At 38.9% G+C, this 16117-nt stretch overlaps 1 protein-coding gene and 1 long non-coding RNA gene across 2 annotated transcripts; one reads left to right on the forward strand and one right to left on the reverse strand.

The window, feature by feature from the left end:
- Positions 1 to 1283: 1283 nt before the first annotated feature.
- On the reverse strand, positions 1284 to 12778 carry rhcgb (Rh family, C glycoprotein b). Its single transcript, XM_085166918.1, has 11 exons — positions 12405 to 12778; positions 9560 to 9749; positions 8820 to 8970; positions 8371 to 8518; positions 8071 to 8237; positions 7739 to 7876; positions 5871 to 6007; positions 5603 to 5727; positions 5437 to 5510; positions 3029 to 3096; positions 1284 to 2477 (listed from the first exon to the last, which is right to left on the reverse strand). Exons 1-11 carry the CDS (start codon positions 12622 to 12624, stop codon positions 2429 to 2431), a joined length of 1467 nt encoding a protein of 488 aa, XP_085023044.1. The 5' UTR covers positions 12625 to 12778; the 3' UTR covers positions 1284 to 2428.
- Positions 5657 to 12574, forward strand: LOC146515752 (uncharacterized). Its single transcript, XR_014875154.1, has 2 exons — positions 5657 to 5767; positions 5856 to 12574. It is a non-coding gene; the product is annotated as an uncharacterized LOC146515752 (long non-coding RNA).
- Positions 12779 to 16117: the final 3339 nt, after the last annotated feature.

The raw sequence follows: 16117 nt of genomic DNA on the forward strand, positions 1-16117 counted from the left end.
AATCTCATCCAACAAACAACATTGCTGGCATGCAGAGAAAACATGCTTTGCCTGGTATGTTCTTTATCATTAATGAGCATCTCCACGGCCCCCTATATGGGAGTACGTTTTGTGCAGCTCTCATTCTAAGCTCCTTCTGTTCCCACCCTCTCCTTCCCTCCACCTGTCAATCAGAGATCATGATTGAGCCTGGATGGCAGGCAGTGGGTCATCAGCAATGAAAGTGAGGCCTCATTCTCTGTCCATGCCTCCCTCTTTCATGCCCCCCAAAGGTTTTCCCCATCTCACCTTCTCACTTTGCTCTCTGGAACGAACGTGTGGCCAGCGTCCATCCGAAGGACCTTCTTTAAATGCTGAATTTAGGAAGCCCCTAAGGTCCGGCTGCCTTACCCTCGGAGGGGACGGCGTGGCATCATTTAAAAGTAAGCCTGATTTAGTTTTAACAGGCCTCTGCATTTGCCCTTTAAGTGGCTGATGAATAAACATGAGGAGAGTTGGGGCGGGAACTGCATGGGGGTAGCATGAAAAGAGCTGAGGTTTGTGTGTGGGTGTGTGCACATATGTGCGTGTATGTATTATAGGGGGGTATCGGGGGCAATGGGGGAGCCTTTCTTCCCAGCAGGGCTGCATCTCGTTTAATTGGCGCACTTGTGGCACCATTACCTCCTTTACTCAAACACGTTACTGATGACAAAAGAAAACAGCGCTAAGCCTGCTTTTGTCAGCAAAGAGACTGGATGAGGAGATGGATTCCTTGCTGCTACTCATGTGTGGGAATCATCCACACTCCCGCCATGAGCTGGTGCTGCCGCTGCCGCTGCCGCCTTCAACCAGTGAAATGCCACAGACGTGTGGGCAGAAGACAGAGCATGTGTGAATCCAGCCTTCATCAGAAAATGAAGGATAGACGATGCACAAATCAATGCTATATTTAGCAATTGTAGACAGACTAGGCATCATCTAACATTTATTGCATGACCAACCCACACTTGTGCATTTTTTTACCCATCCATGTGGAAAAAATAATACCAATATGGAATATCTATGACTTCACAGAAATTCTCCTAATGAATTCAAAATAATTAACTCCGGCATGTGTGTTCAACCCTGTCAGGGATATTGCCCTTTTGTGACATGAGGTCAAGATCATATGGCTGATCTCTAGTTTGTTTTGGTCACCAGAGTGTCCCGGGAGAGCAATAAGAGTGCGACCTTTACCCTGAGTTGCATCGCCACTTAAGAGGAGCCGTTGAAGGAGGTACAGTCCCTCTCACATTTGTATTTGTATTTCAAGTGCACCGCTTCAAACATTTATTTAATTGCTAAATATATCCAAACTTAATTATTCACATACAGACAAAGCAAGCATAGGATATTGTACACTTTCTTAATAACGTTTAATTTCCAAAATTACATTACGATCAATACAATCAGTGTAGAACGTTTAAGAATACAAATATCAACTTCTGACAAAACCAATTTTCAGATCAGTAATATCAATAAACATATCTGGTAACACATTCCTTCTATAGCCTATTTTACCATTAGCAAATTGTGACAAGCTGGAATCATCCAACAATCAAAAAGGTGCTGACTAATGTATTTGTTGCTAACTCTAAAAGTACTCATAAGAAGAGGCCGCTGCACGAAGGGAAAAAGAACAGCACATTAACTTTATAAAATTCCTCATGTGTGCTTACATATTTACATTTCCATCATTCTTTGTAATGCTTGATAAAAGGGTGGTGATAACACGTTACCAAATGTATTCATTTATTTCCTTTAATGTCACAGGATAACCTAGGTCTAAATCAATCAGTATCAAGATTAATACCCGTCTCATTGTAAAAATTCTCCATGAAGATACACACACCAAAAAAAAAAAAACCCTACTCAAATGCATCTAATGGAAACATCATTTTCAGATGTAACTAATGAGATTTTACCTGCAGTTCATTACATCACACAGACCAAAATCATTTAGATTTGGATCAGGAGAAATGTTAAATAGGAGATTCTACAAATGCATGGCAACGTGGTTCAAAGCATAAGACAAAACTTTTCTGTTGAGTAGTTTAGGTCAGCTTTACAGGTATTATTGCAAGCGACACGAGAATTTACATAAGTCAATTTACCGGTCTCTTTACTTTGAAATGAGGCAAATCAAGGTAATTCCCCCCACTGAATGTTTGACCTACTGTAAGCTGATTTAAATGGAATAATGTGTTCAGCTAGCAGAAGATACATTACTCCTCTAGTAGTTTTTAATTCAAACAAAAACCGAGATTTTGAAATACAATTCAGTCATAACATACTGACAAACATATCACTGTATGGAAAATAGCTGGTGCTGACAAGTGGTCATTAATTGCATGAAATGAACATTTTTGTCCAGTGGGAGAATGATAGGAAACAAGGCAGAAGTCCATTAAGATCGAGCCCTGGACTCCGACTCCATGGTGAAATTTGACTGGGCGCTAGAAAACCAAATTTCACAAATTACAAGATCTGGCCTGAAGACATTCATGTGGTCATTACATATTGACTCTACTAAGCAGATTCCAAAAAATAATTACTAGTTGCATTTTTGTTTCTACTATAAACATGACTGTTGTTGCATAACTTCAAGGTCACATTGAAGAGTTAACCATGTGAAGCAGTTCTGTGGAAAACCCGTATCAACAGAGAGCACAGGTTAACTTAGCAGCATAGAGCACAGCATCTGCGTTAGCATCTTATGATTAAACCCACACCTAGGGGTGGTAGGAGACGTCTATGTCTCTGAGGTGTCATGTTATCCGCCACCTCACCTCCTGATTACACTGTATTCAACACCCTGAAAATATATCCCTCACACAATGGCAGGAGTTACATCAAGATGTGTGAATAATCCCAAAACTGTGCTGTGCTGCCATCGAGAGGAGACTGAATGCAGTACAGTCTTGAACAACAAAAGGCAATGACTGCATCGTTAGTTTGGTATGAAAACAGCACAAATCCTAGACATATAGAAGAAGGAGACACTTACATATCTTTGTTTTGCACGTGGTTGTTGTACTGCAGGATTGTTGGGATGCTCTCCTCCTCCTCTGGGACCTGTTGATATTAGAAGGCAAACATTGTGATCTCAGGAAGATAACAAGCATATGAACAACTAGCGTCAGAATATCTGATTTCACGGTTTCTTATTAAATTTGGGGAAAAGTTACAGAGTAAATTGGGTTTTTGTACCAGAAGAAGAGTGAATGACGGCAGACTATTTGCAAATGTTAACGCTGGGTTGGAGAAACAGCCTCAGAATGAGCAAAACACAACAGCCAGTGTTGGGACTAACGCGTTATTAAGTAACGCGTTACAGTGACTACGTTATTATTGTGGTAACGAGCACGGTAACTAGTTATTATGCCAAAATCAGGAACGCGTTAGTCGTTACTGGGATTTAGATAGGGTCGTTACTCGTTACTTCGTGTGGTGGCTATCGCGGAGCTTCCACAGATTCAGTAACATTAGCAAGTGGTGGAGGCAGCAGGTGGATGAGGGAAAGGGGACGCAGAAGGAAAAGAGACCCGAGGCGGCCGCCGGTCCAAGTGTGAACTGAACTTCAGGTAAGAACTGCAGTCTATCTGGGTCAGATATAAACCAAGTTTAGGTGGAGTTTATTTTCGTTACTCGGACTTTTTCCGTACTGCGTACTAGCTAGCATGACGGAGTTTCTATACAGCTGGGTGGGTGCTATGAAGTTAATGATGTTGAACTTTATTTTGTTCATAAGTTATTAGAGTTGCCAACCGTCCCGTCTGGTATTCAGAGAAAATATTACGCGTTTCTTATTGAGGTGAAAAGGAACAGTTTGTCCCGTAATTCAGCTACAATGAAAAAGACACAAAGCTGGAGTTATTCTGTGTCTTTGCTGCACAGCTGCCTCTTCTTCTTTTATTCTCTCCCCCTCCCTCTCCCGTTTCTACTTCAATCATGAAAACTGATCAATGATCAGCTGATCGGCTCTCCTGTTTGTTTATCGCCCACTTTGCGCCAGAAAGAGGAAACCAGCCGATGTCGCGTTAAACAACAGCAGCACGTTTAAGCTTGATCAGCTGTTGTTAGAATTTTTTTAATATTAATTTCTAGTATCAGCTGAGGTTTGCTGGAGCCACAGCTGCAAAAAAGCTGCTGGTCATGATGTGGGTTTGGTTATCTGGTGAGAGGGAAACATGAAGATGAAACCAGGAGATGTCCTTACTGAATCATCAGAGCTGAACAGGTGATGGAGAAACAGGTTTACCTTTTAGGTGACATGAATGAGTTGAAGGGAAGTTATGAACTGTTTCTGAGAGACAGATAACCCCAGGATCCTTTTTTAGGTAGCTGACAGCTGGTAACTGTGCAGGTGCGGATCTAGCAAAGTTTTGCCAGGGTGGCCAGGTAGAGCATTAACAGGGAGAGGTGGGCACAAAGAAATACTTTTCTTTCTTATTCTTATTTAAAATGTCTAGCTTTTAAAAAATAAAAATAATAATCTGAATCTTACAACAAACGATTGATAGATTGATGCATATATACCATCAAAACAGTGTACATCACTGTCACAACAGCGTTTGTTTTCATTCAAAGGCTTTATGATTTTTCCTATAATGGCGGGCCAGTCTCTAGTCAAATTGCCCGAGCCGATTTTTTGTCCCCGTCCAGCCCTGTATGCAGCTCATCTGCAGTCTGGTGTTACCTACATCTTCCTATTCAGAAGGCAGAATTTCCGAGTTCTGAGTACAATCAAAGCACCACGACTGCAGTTTTTGTGTTGGATGTAAAAGTCGCACATGACGCTGTGACGTAGGCTAGAATCATGGCAGCAGTCAATGACGGTCCAGGCGTGGGATTTCTCTCGTGGAAAAATGCACATTATCTTTTCCTTTCTATTGGTAGGTGGCACAGTGCACTTGTGGCAAGTAAGCAAGCTAGAAGACTGGCAAAGTTGTGGAAGCAACACATTAACAAGAGAATTCTGAGTAAAACCAAAGTTACTTTCCCTAGTAACTGGTTACTTTGAAAGTAACGAGTAACTTGAAGTAACTGAGTTACTTTTGATAGAAGTAACTAGTAATGTAACTAAGTTACTATTTTAAAGTAACTTTCCCAACACTGACAACAACAAATGTTTCTACAAGAAGCATTAAACCAAGACTGTAATTTAAAATCTCTTTGTCAATTTATATACACATTGGATCAAACGTGTGCTTCAAAAATAGGTATGACCATTTAATAAAATTCATCAGGATTTGTTAAATATCTTAAAAATGCCACTCAGGGATATCAATAAAGCTTTTTTCTTTTTGTGCATCCTAAAACTTTCTGTGTGCTGAAATAGCGACTGAATTCTGATTTTACATCGCAAATCCTTCCATCCTCATAAATGTAAGGATGTTAAGATTTATCTCTCACCTCCCAGTAGGTCTCATCATCAAAGCAGTTGTCATCTGCAGGGTCTCCCCAGATAGGTAGCCTTAAGATAGCGCCTAATAGGAAGAGAAAAACTAAGTCATTATCATCACTGTCTGAAAAGCAGTTTTTAACATGTGTATATATTCTGTCAAACTGATTTCCTCACCAACAATGATGCCTCCACCTATACCGAAGCACAACGCCACACAGAGGCCCGCTGCCTGGTGACCGCCCTGCCTTGTGGGTACCATGTCTTTGAATTTACCCTTAAAGTCAAAGGTGTTCACCAGCCTTTAACACAAAAACAGGGAGCTCAATGACAAGAATACAGGTACGACAACTGTTTTTTCCACTTTAAGCCATTTATTTGAAATGGGAAACACAGCCATAATGTCTAGCTGAATGTTTCCTTTTTGTAGGCAAGGAAAACTCACCCATCGTGGCCATAAACCTCAATAGATGCAGATGCAGCTGTAATGGCTCCCACAATGCCACCTACAACTCCTGGCATAGCGTGGAGGTTGTGGATTCCACACGTGTCCTGGATCTTCAGGCGCTTCTCCATGAATGGCTGAAAGATTTGTGTGATTTTACTACACAAGCATAGTTATAGTAATATCACTTTCTCACTTTAGTAGAGTAAGAGCACTCCTGTCACCAGTTTGCATGCTTGTGGGATGTTATCACAGGGAGACACTAAACAGATAGTTTAGTTTAGTTTAGTTATTTATATAGCACTTTTAATTACAACAGTGGTGTTGACCAAAGTGCTGTACAAACATATAAATTACATAATAAAATAGCAATATCAATTAACATCAATGCCAAATAGCTAATAACAAATAAATAAGTAAATAACTCTCGTGCAGTATTAAAAGCAGGTAAGTAGAAATGTGTTTTAAGATAGGATTTAAAAAGATTGAGGGTAGGAGCCTGTCTAATGTGAAGAGGCAAATCATTCGACAATTTAGGCACCACGACTGCAAACGCACGATCACTTCTAAGAACCAGCCTCGACCTTGGTGTGGCCAAGAGCAAAAGATCACCCGATCTAAGAGCTCTAAGGGGCATATAAGGCTGCAGTAGGTCTGACAGATACCCTGGAGGATGTCCATTCAGTGATTTATAACCAATAAGATTGTATAATTGATTCTAAAACGTACAGGGAGCCAGTGAAGCGAGGTAAGCACAGGGGCGATATGTTCATTCCTCTTCGTCTGTGTCAAAAGACGAGCAGCGGCATTCTGGACCAGCTGGAGCCTTGCAAGACAGGCCGACTAATGCCTACATATAAAGAATTACAACAGTCCAGTTGGGATAGGATGAAAGCATGAATTGCCCGTTCTAGGTTGTTAAAAGACAAAAAAGATCTCACCTTGGATAAAAGCCTCAGTTTAAAGAAAGACCGCTGTACAACTAAACTAATCTGTTTCACAAAAGTGAACTTATTGTCAAATATAACCCCCAAATTTTTAGCATGCAATTTGATAAAAAGTTCTAAACTGTGCAAATTAAAATGTGAGGTTCTAGAATTGCAACTTTGCAACCAAAAACGATCACGAGACACTGAAATAAAGGTTCTAGTGAAGCAGAACTGTTTCTGTTTTCTGTTATTTTTGTGCATTTAGCAAAAGCTACATTATGAAAGCACCACAACTTCCTTAGTTTTATTGCTCATATGTAGAATAATTTGCAAAACGTATCACTTCCTCAAATCCATGCTTTAAATACAAGGGGCATTGGGTGCTGTTCATTTATAGAAATACTGATGTCTCTGTACATTGGGGGTACATCTGGGGTCACAAAGTGTCAGATCGTTGATAATTAATTAATTTTTGTTATAATTAATTGCAAACAACTATTTTGAGCCAGCATCCTAGGCTTTGCTTTAGTGATGAAAGGGTTGTTGAACAACATTATAATGATCAGAAATTCATGCAAGGGTCAAAAGTGTGAAATACAACCCCGGTCTACCCTCCTTATTTGTCGCACACATGGGAAATTTTGGGGTCATGGCAGAAAGTACAAGTTAAGAGCAAAACTTAAGAAAAACACAATAGAATAGGATAAGATAAAATAGAATAACATACTATACAAAATAGAATAAAATGCTTTGTTATAGTAGGAATAAATGCACTTGTCAGGGATAAAGTTACAATTTTGTGTGTGTGTGTGTGTGTGTGTGTGTGTGTGTGTGTGTGTGTGTGTGAATGTCTGCACGTGTGTAGTCATCTTCAGAGACCATGGTGTAAAGTCTGACAGCAGTTGGAAGGAAAGCATTAAAAGAAAATAAATATCATACCGTGAGAAAGATATATCCAAGTGTGGAAATGATGCCACAGCAGAAACCTACAATAAGACAGCCATAGGGCATCAGCATGAACTCAGCTGCTGTTCCAGCTGCAACGCCTCCAGCAAGTGTGGAGTTCTGGATGTGAACCTGAGAAACAAGTGCAGAAAAATGTGTATCCTGAGTAAATAATCATCTGAAGGGTGCACTTATTGAAAAATTTGTTTGCAGGATTGTTAAACTTTTTATAGATTTCTTGTTTTGGTTTGTATTCATCTCCTAATGTCATAATCATGTCCATGTGCATAATAGGTTATATCTAATAAGTGTTTGTAACTTGTTACCATGTCTAGTTTCCCATGCTTCTGGAAGAGGCTCGAGATGGCCACAGTGGTGAGGACAGTTGAGGCCAAACAAAGGTAAGTGTTGATGGCGGCTCTGTGCTGCCCATCCCCGTGATCACAGATAGCTGAGTTGAAGCTGGGCCAGAACATCCACAGGAACAGGGTGCCTGTGCCATAGTGATATAAGTCACAAGTAACAGGGAGTTTTGTGAGATTAAATAGATAAAAAAAAAACTCTTATGAATCAAAAGCAATACTAAACATGACCATGTGCAGTTGTGGGTAGTAAACAAAGCTTACCAATCATTGCAAAGACATCTGAGTGGTAGACAGAGCCCTGCAGACGACTGCTCTGGTGCAAGTTAGGACGATAGAGCATCCATGATATGGAAAGACCATAATAGCCTCCAAATGTGTGAATTACCATGGAGCCTCCAGCATCTCTGGCCTTCAGGAATAAAAGAATAGCATTAGGCCAAAACTATATTTCCTACTCTGCAGTCTGCTATGAGAAGCAGATTCTGAGCAGGTGTGGTCGTGGACTTGAGATGCATGTGTGTGTGTGTGTTTTATTTCAATAAAGTGACAGTGAAAAAGTCACCTAAACATCATATTGGGGTCTGGATCGTTCACAGACATGAACTAAATGAGCTCCTGTTTTTACAACTGGAAATTATATGTATTGTCTGATTAGATAGCATTTTTATTATATATTTTTGGTGAAGTATAATCTGATTGTTAAAACTTACATGTATAACACTTAGGATGATAAATTCCTCGACAGCAAACAGTGTAATCCCAAACAAAGTCAGAACCATTAGCTGGACTGGACTGACTTTTCCCAGCAATGCTCCATAGGCAATTAAGCAGCCGGCCACACAGAAATCAGCATTGATCAGGCTGAAGAAGGCAAAACAGACAAAATGTAAAGGACAAGCAAGGAAATAAAAGAGCATTACTTCTCTGCACTGGCCTTCCACAAGATCAGCATATTTTTGGGGGGCTAAGAGTGCACCGAAATGAATGAACTAACAATGCTGCATTTTGTACACTTAACATAGATTTACATGGGTGGCAAATGAAAAGAAAGCACAACTTAATGTGTTTCAGGAGAAACTATGCTGCCAGGACAGGGTCACGGTTTTGAATTACCCCCATGTGGATCACTTTCTCTATCTCTATTTTACACACAAACACAGCTATCATATCTTTGGCAGCACTTCAGAAGTAGCATAATTTCCCATTACCCCCAATTTCAGTCTATCTTCCAACCACAAACACAAACTCTTTTCTTCTGGATACAGGTGGAAACATATTCCCATAGGAGAGACCATATTTCTCGGTATTTGAATCAAAAGACAAGAACTCATAACATGAATCACATTATTTCATAACATGACTTGTTATATAATATCTGTAAGTCATACATTTCAGATTTTTTGATTTTTTTGATCCCTTTAAATCATGAGCAATAAAACTGAACTATTACTTTTCAACTCCAATTCTGATCTTCCCATCAGGGCCCAGCCAGTGGAACCAGCCCTGCATCAGCAGTGCCCACTGAAGACCAAAGGCAGCGATGAGGAAGTTGAAACCTACTCCTCCGAAGCTGTATCGCTTAAGAAACGTCATGAGGAAACCAAATCCAACAAATATCATCACATGGACATCTTGGAAACCTAACAGAAAAATATGATTAGAAGAACAGAAGAGAATAGAAGTAGAAAAAAGGAAAGGAATGGTAGTAGGGACAGCTTGGTGGCATAGTGGTTATAACGTTTTTACTTTCAAACTCAAGTTGTGGATAGTCACTTACAGTCTGCCAACACACAACTAGAGTAAACAAAGTAAGTGTCTGAAGGGTTGATGCAAAAATTGTGGAAAGAGCGGAAAATCTAAAAGAGGGCTCATGTAGACAAAACTAGAAAAAAAAAGAATAAAAAAGAAAACCTGGCTTTAAACAATTTAGGGATGATTTGCACAGCAAATTAGCGTTTTTAATATAAAAGTGAAATATATAAATCAGAGGTTTATTTATTAAAATAATTAATCGTTATGTAAAATGTGCTTGATATTTCTACATGTATCCCAATGCAGTAAATTTCATTTGACCAGATTCCATTAAATTTAACATTTACATTGTGCGTATGTAACAAAATTACATGGAAACTTTACATGTAATCCATTTACTTCAAGTCAGCCTTCCATGCACCATGACTATATTTTATGTCTTAGTAAGCATGTGTTATGGATCTATTCATTTTCTTTGGCTCGTTCATTCAGTTGGGATAGAATGGTAAATGGACTGATTCTTATATAGTGCTTTTCTATTCTCCCGGAGTACTCAAAGCACTCTATACAACATGCCTCATTCACCCCCACTCATACAAGCACTTCTAAACTCAAGTGAAACTAATTCACACTCCGATGAATGCATCAGAGGTCAATTTGGAGTTAGTATTTTGCCCAAGGATATTTGTATGCTGAGGAACCTTCCGATCAGTAGCTGATCTGCTCTACAACTTGAGCCACCCCACTCCCTGTCACAGCTGTGACAGAGACACACACACTGTGAAACACAGGGAGACAGAAAACCATTCACATTCACATTCGCACATAAGGCTAATTTAGAATCACCGTTAAACTAACACGCATGTCTTTGAACTGTGGGAAGCCAAAATACCAAGAGGGAACGCATGCAGACACAGGAAGCATATGCAAACTGGGGGCATGCAAGCTGGTGGATTCAATCCCACAACCTTCTTGCAATGGGGTGATTCTGACCCAAGTATGTACTATTTAAAGTACACGTTCTCTCAGAATAACTGAGCTTTAAATGTGACTATATATCATATAAAATCATATGCAGAGATATTTTTGATTTCAAAAATGCTAATCACACCCATCGTTGTCCTTTTTTCTTTCTTAATCTGATACTAATTAACCTGTGATCTTTTATAGGTTACATTGTGTACTCTTGAATTTAGAGGGAAAACTGTCTACCATGCAGTTTACTTTTACAATACGTCATCAGGAGTCATGAGGGCTTAATAAATAACAGGGGGTAAAACGTGAAGATGACTCGAGGACTCTGTGTGTATTTACTGTTGCAGATTAGATGATGACATGTTTTGATGATGGAGAGTTACATCTAGTTACTTATGCAAGTGCTAACCCTTACGGTTGTCTGTAAAAGTAACACGGGCAGACCAGGAAAACGATGACAGCAATGGTTTGGCAGGTTTCATGAATCTGGAGGGTCTGTAGTGCAAGTATGGACAACACCTGCTCAAAATTATTGCAATTATTTAAAGTAGATCTAGCAACACATGTTTGTTTGTTTTTTTAAAAAATAGGTTATTTATATATCTATCTAACTAAAGTTAGTTATATTTAATATATTGTCAGGAATTGCATAACTCCATTAAATTAAGCCAAAAAAATCTGTCAGGTCTTAGAAGTTCAGATCAATCAAGATTAAAAGTATAAAAATATAGAGATTATATTTACAGCTACACATTTGAAGAACTTTAGGTTCTTTCATCATGAGACAGGCAGTACCTGACATGACTAGCAAATAGGATACATAGATACCAGCATGCACAGCAACATTATTACAACATAACACTGCAACTGTCTGACACGTTGTGGGGCGCAATAGGTGCCACTGCACTGTGAAACAATAAGCTGCAAACGTTTTAGCACAAGTTCTTTTTTTCTGTCTTCGAACTAACAAAGCCAGCAAAGCCTGGGATGTTCCAAACTGCCTGCAGTTAAACTGATCAATTTAAAACCGGGTATTTTCAGTCTCCAATTTTAACCTGTATCAGGAAAAGAACTTCTCATCTGACATCCAACACCACATCTCAGATGGCTTAGCCTTATCGACAGCCTGACATTGACACTGTGGACTGTGTTGTAGAGTTTCCACAACCATACATCCAATATATCCACCCATGTTACATGATCTTTAAAATCTCATAATCTAAACAAAACATATTATCAAAATTAGACACACTTTATTGCTTAGTATGGACTCGTCCTGTTTTTTTTTTTTTAAACAGGACGAGGCCTTAGAGGAGTCAAATCCTTGGGGAAAATTCACCTAGGAGTCAGATCTTTGTCAGCAATGTGAAGGTAATTTGTAAGGTTAGCATAATATGAGGTCTGGTAAACTGGTAAGTCAACCAGAAGCTTTTTACTGGACTGGAAAAAACTATTTGCTAGCAGAGATAAAATTATATATTATATAAACAAATATCTAATTGTACATAGAAATGGATACATTACAGAATTTACTGGAGAAGAAAGATAGAAATAAAGAAATTACTTACTTGGATATCTGAAGTAGAAGTCATTCTCAATGTCTTTTAAATTTAATTTGTCTCTGTGCTCTACCCAGTGTGCATCTGCCTCGTGATTATAACGTATAAAAACCCCAAACAAGATGATCATGGCAGTCTGCCACACAATGCAAACAGCTGGAAGACTCAGACGGACATTGGTGTTCTTTTCACGATCACACATTTCCCTAAAGCTCTGACAAGCTCCCATTGCTTTTGATTACTTAAAATAGATTTTCTAAAAAATAAAAATAATAATAAAAAAACAACATATATGTATATATGTTTTTTTTGTTGTTTTTTTTTTATCTCAATGCCTTATTATCTGAATTCTGAATTATTCTGCTGAGCTGCTCTCTGCAAAAGTGACAGACGCTTTAAAGGTCTGAGCATTTTAGATTCAAGATTGGACTCTGAGGACACACCCACAGACTCTCCCTACAAATTGCAAGTCACATGCGACTCTTTTCAGTGATATCTAGATTTTGAATTTTGATTTTAGCATATTTTCAGTTTTTGCTAAAATTTTGATCAAACCAAATCAAACTTTATTCACAACCTAAATAATCTGCAAAAACATTGTTCCTTAAATTACATTGGTTAGGCTTTATGTTTGCTTAGCATGTAATATAACAGCGAGATTAACTTATTCCTTAGGACAAAAAGCCAATTTTTGGAAAACAAATGAAGCTTTTCAATAATAATAGAGGCTTGTACAGAACTTGCAGTTAATGTTTTCTTATTTCTAGATAGCTACAGGGGACATTCTTCTCTCCTTGCTCGGGGCTGTTTCGATGAAATAATGTCTAAGATACATGACAGGTTTGATTGAAACAGCCATCATTGGGTTTAAGGTTGAAACAAGTGTCCAGTTTTTGTGCATTTTTCTGGTTCATACAAGCAAATTATAGAGAACAATATTAATTTCACTTTCACATTAAAACATTTTATTGCACTTAGCGCTCAGAAACAATGAAAGCTGAGTAAAATAAAGAATCAGTAAACTGGAACAAATAATTTGGATTAAATATCCAAAACTTCAGGTCTTTTCAAAATAAAATTAAAATGCCTTTATTTTTACAGCAAGGTTATGAGCACTATATCCTTTTTAGTTGTCTTCCACATATGGAATTCCTATAGTGTTGCTATAACCTAACAATAGCTTGGTGTTCCCCCGGATAAGCTGGAGGAGGTGGCTGGGGAGAGGGAGGTCTGGGCCTCTTTGCTTAGGCTGCTGCCCCCGCGACCCGGCCTCGGATAAAGCGGATGAAGATGGATGGATGGATGGATGGATGGATAGCTTAATATTGGAATGCATGTTATTTAAAGCTTGTAGTTCTGTCTCTGATCGAGACCAAATCAAACAAATATCCTTAATTAATCCCCAGCAAATAATATGTGTGAAAAACATGTTTTCCTGATTAAACACCAAGTTCCCATTTATCAGCAAAAGGACTATAGTAACTCCCCTTAATCTGTTTAAATACTTTGCCCTGTCTGCTAAATAAATATAATAAATATTAAACTGGTCTAGAAGTCTGGTAATCCTAAAGTTATATTCAATACAATCAACTCTGTCTTGCATCCCACCACATCAGTCATATCTGAGACTGCCCCACACACGTCTGAGGATTTTCAAAAATTCTTTACTGAAAAAATTAATGATATCCGAGCACATATCCCGCTCCCATCCCAAGACCCCTCTGAACCACCTACATGTTCATTCCTTTTTTCAGAATTTAAACCGGTTTCATTATCCCATCTCACTGATATAATAATGCACATGAAACCAACTACGTGCCCCTTGGATATGTTACCTACACCATTTCTCAGAGATGTGCTGAAGACAGTCGGCCCCAACGTCCTTGCTATTGTAAATGGCAGTATCTCATATGGAACTGTTCCTGACTTGTTTAAACAAGCTGTTGTCCAGCCGCTTCTAAAAAAAAACCTGGGTTAGATCCATCAGTTCTTGGCAATTTTAGACCAATCTCTAAGCTGCCATTTTTGTCTAAGGTTCTTGAGAAGATTGTCCTCCACCAATTATCCTCATTTTTAGACACACATAATATTCTGGACAAATATCAATCTGGTTTCAGGGCTTTCCACAGCACAGAGTCTGCTCTACTGAAGGTGTTCAATGATGTGCTTCTAGCTGCTGATTCTGGGAAAAGTACGGTTTTAATCCTTTTAGACCTGAGCGCAGCATTTGACACTGTCGACCACACAATCCTATTAAACCGTCTAAAGACATGTGTCGACATTCAAGGCTCTGCTCTAAAATGGTTTGCCTCTTACCTAGAGAGCAGAACATATTCAGTGATGCTGGGTAACAAATACTCTTCCCCAGCTACACTCACTTGTGGAATACCTCAGGGCTCTATTCTGGGCCCGGTCTTATTCTCCTTATACATGCTCCCATTAGGCTCCATTTTTCAGAAACACCAGATCTCTTACCACTCTTATGCAGACGATACACAGTTCTACCTCTCTCTAAAACCAGGTGCTGATAGTACACTGCAGAAAGTCTCAGAGTGTCTTAGCGACATACATTGCTGGATGTCTCTGAACCTTCTCAAACTAAATCATGACAAAACCGACATTATAATCTTCGGTAAGCAGGACTCTATTCGTCGCATAAGAAACAATTTGGGCCCATTATCAGCTAATGTACATCCCCATGTAAAAAATCTTGGTTTCATTTTTGATTCCACTCTCAAGCTGGACAAGCAAATAAATTCAGTTGTTCGTGGCAGTTTTTTCCAACTCAGGAGCATTTCTAAACTCAAAAATATCCTGTCATCTAAAGACCTGGAAACTGTTATTCATGCTTTCATATCGTCACGTCTTGACTATTGTAACTCTCTCTATTTAGGCATTTGTCACTTAAGCCTGTCACGCCTGCAACTTGTTCAAAATGCAGCCGCAAGGCTCCTGACGGGTACTAGAAAGAGAGAGAATATTACTCCAGTACTCGCATCTCTACATTGGCTACCAGTTAAACATAGAACCGATTTTAAGGTTTTACTATTTGTTTTTAAAGCTCTCCATGGTTTGGCTCCAGGTTACATTTCAGATCTTCTTAGCCTGCACTTACCCACTCGATCTCTGCGCTCCTCCAGTCAGATGGTTTTATCAGTTCCACGCTCCCAGCTCAAATCTACAGGTGACAGGGCTTTCTCCATTGCCGCCCCAAGACTCTGGAATAGTCTTCCCCCCTTCATAAAATTCTCTTCATCCTTGGAAGTCTTTAAATCGAATCTCAAGACCTACTTATTTTCCATGGCTTTCAGATCTCTTTGATATCTTTTTTTATTCTGTCTATTTGGTCTCTTATCTTATTGGATGGTGTTGTATGTGTATATACATTATGTTCACATATGTGTGCTTGTGTGTGAATGTGTACAGCTTTGTATATGTATGTGCATATTTGCATGTACATTATATGCTATAAACTCTTACATGTCTTACAATTATTTTTTTAAAATGTTTTTTCTATTTTAATTCTTTTATTATATTATCCCTCTGTTCAGCACTTTGGCCGACACTTGATGTCTTTTAAATGTGCTATATAAATAAAGATGACTTGACTTGACTAAAACTGTCAAACCATTTTGAACCATTATAGGAGAAAAAGAGCAAGTTGGCAGCCAAGCATACAGATTAATGTGCTACTGAGTGATCCCCAGTGAGGAGCCTCATTA

This window comes from Neolamprologus multifasciatus, chromosome 7 (genome assembly GCF_963576455.1).
Source record: "Neolamprologus multifasciatus chromosome 7, fNeoMul1.2, whole genome shotgun sequence".
NCBI classification, from domain to species: domain Eukaryota; kingdom Metazoa; phylum Chordata; class Actinopteri; order Cichliformes; family Cichlidae; genus Neolamprologus; species Neolamprologus multifasciatus.

What these genes read in the sequence shown, in the direction of transcription:
- rhcgb (XM_085166918.1), bottom strand. Translation starts at nt 12,624, where the DNA reads ATGGGAGCTTGTCAGAGCTTTAGGGAAATGTGTGATCGTGAAAAGAAC. An exon ending in CTTCTACTTCAGATATCCAA is followed by an intron (nt 9,750 to 12,404) that starts GTAAGTAATTTC and finishes TTTTTCTGTTAG; the next exon opens with GTTTCCAAGATGTCCATGTG. An exon ending in ATCAGAATTGGAGTTGAAAA is followed by an intron (nt 8,971 to 9,559) that starts GTAATAGTTCAG and finishes TGCCTTCTTCAG; the next exon opens with CCTGATCAATGCTGATTTCT.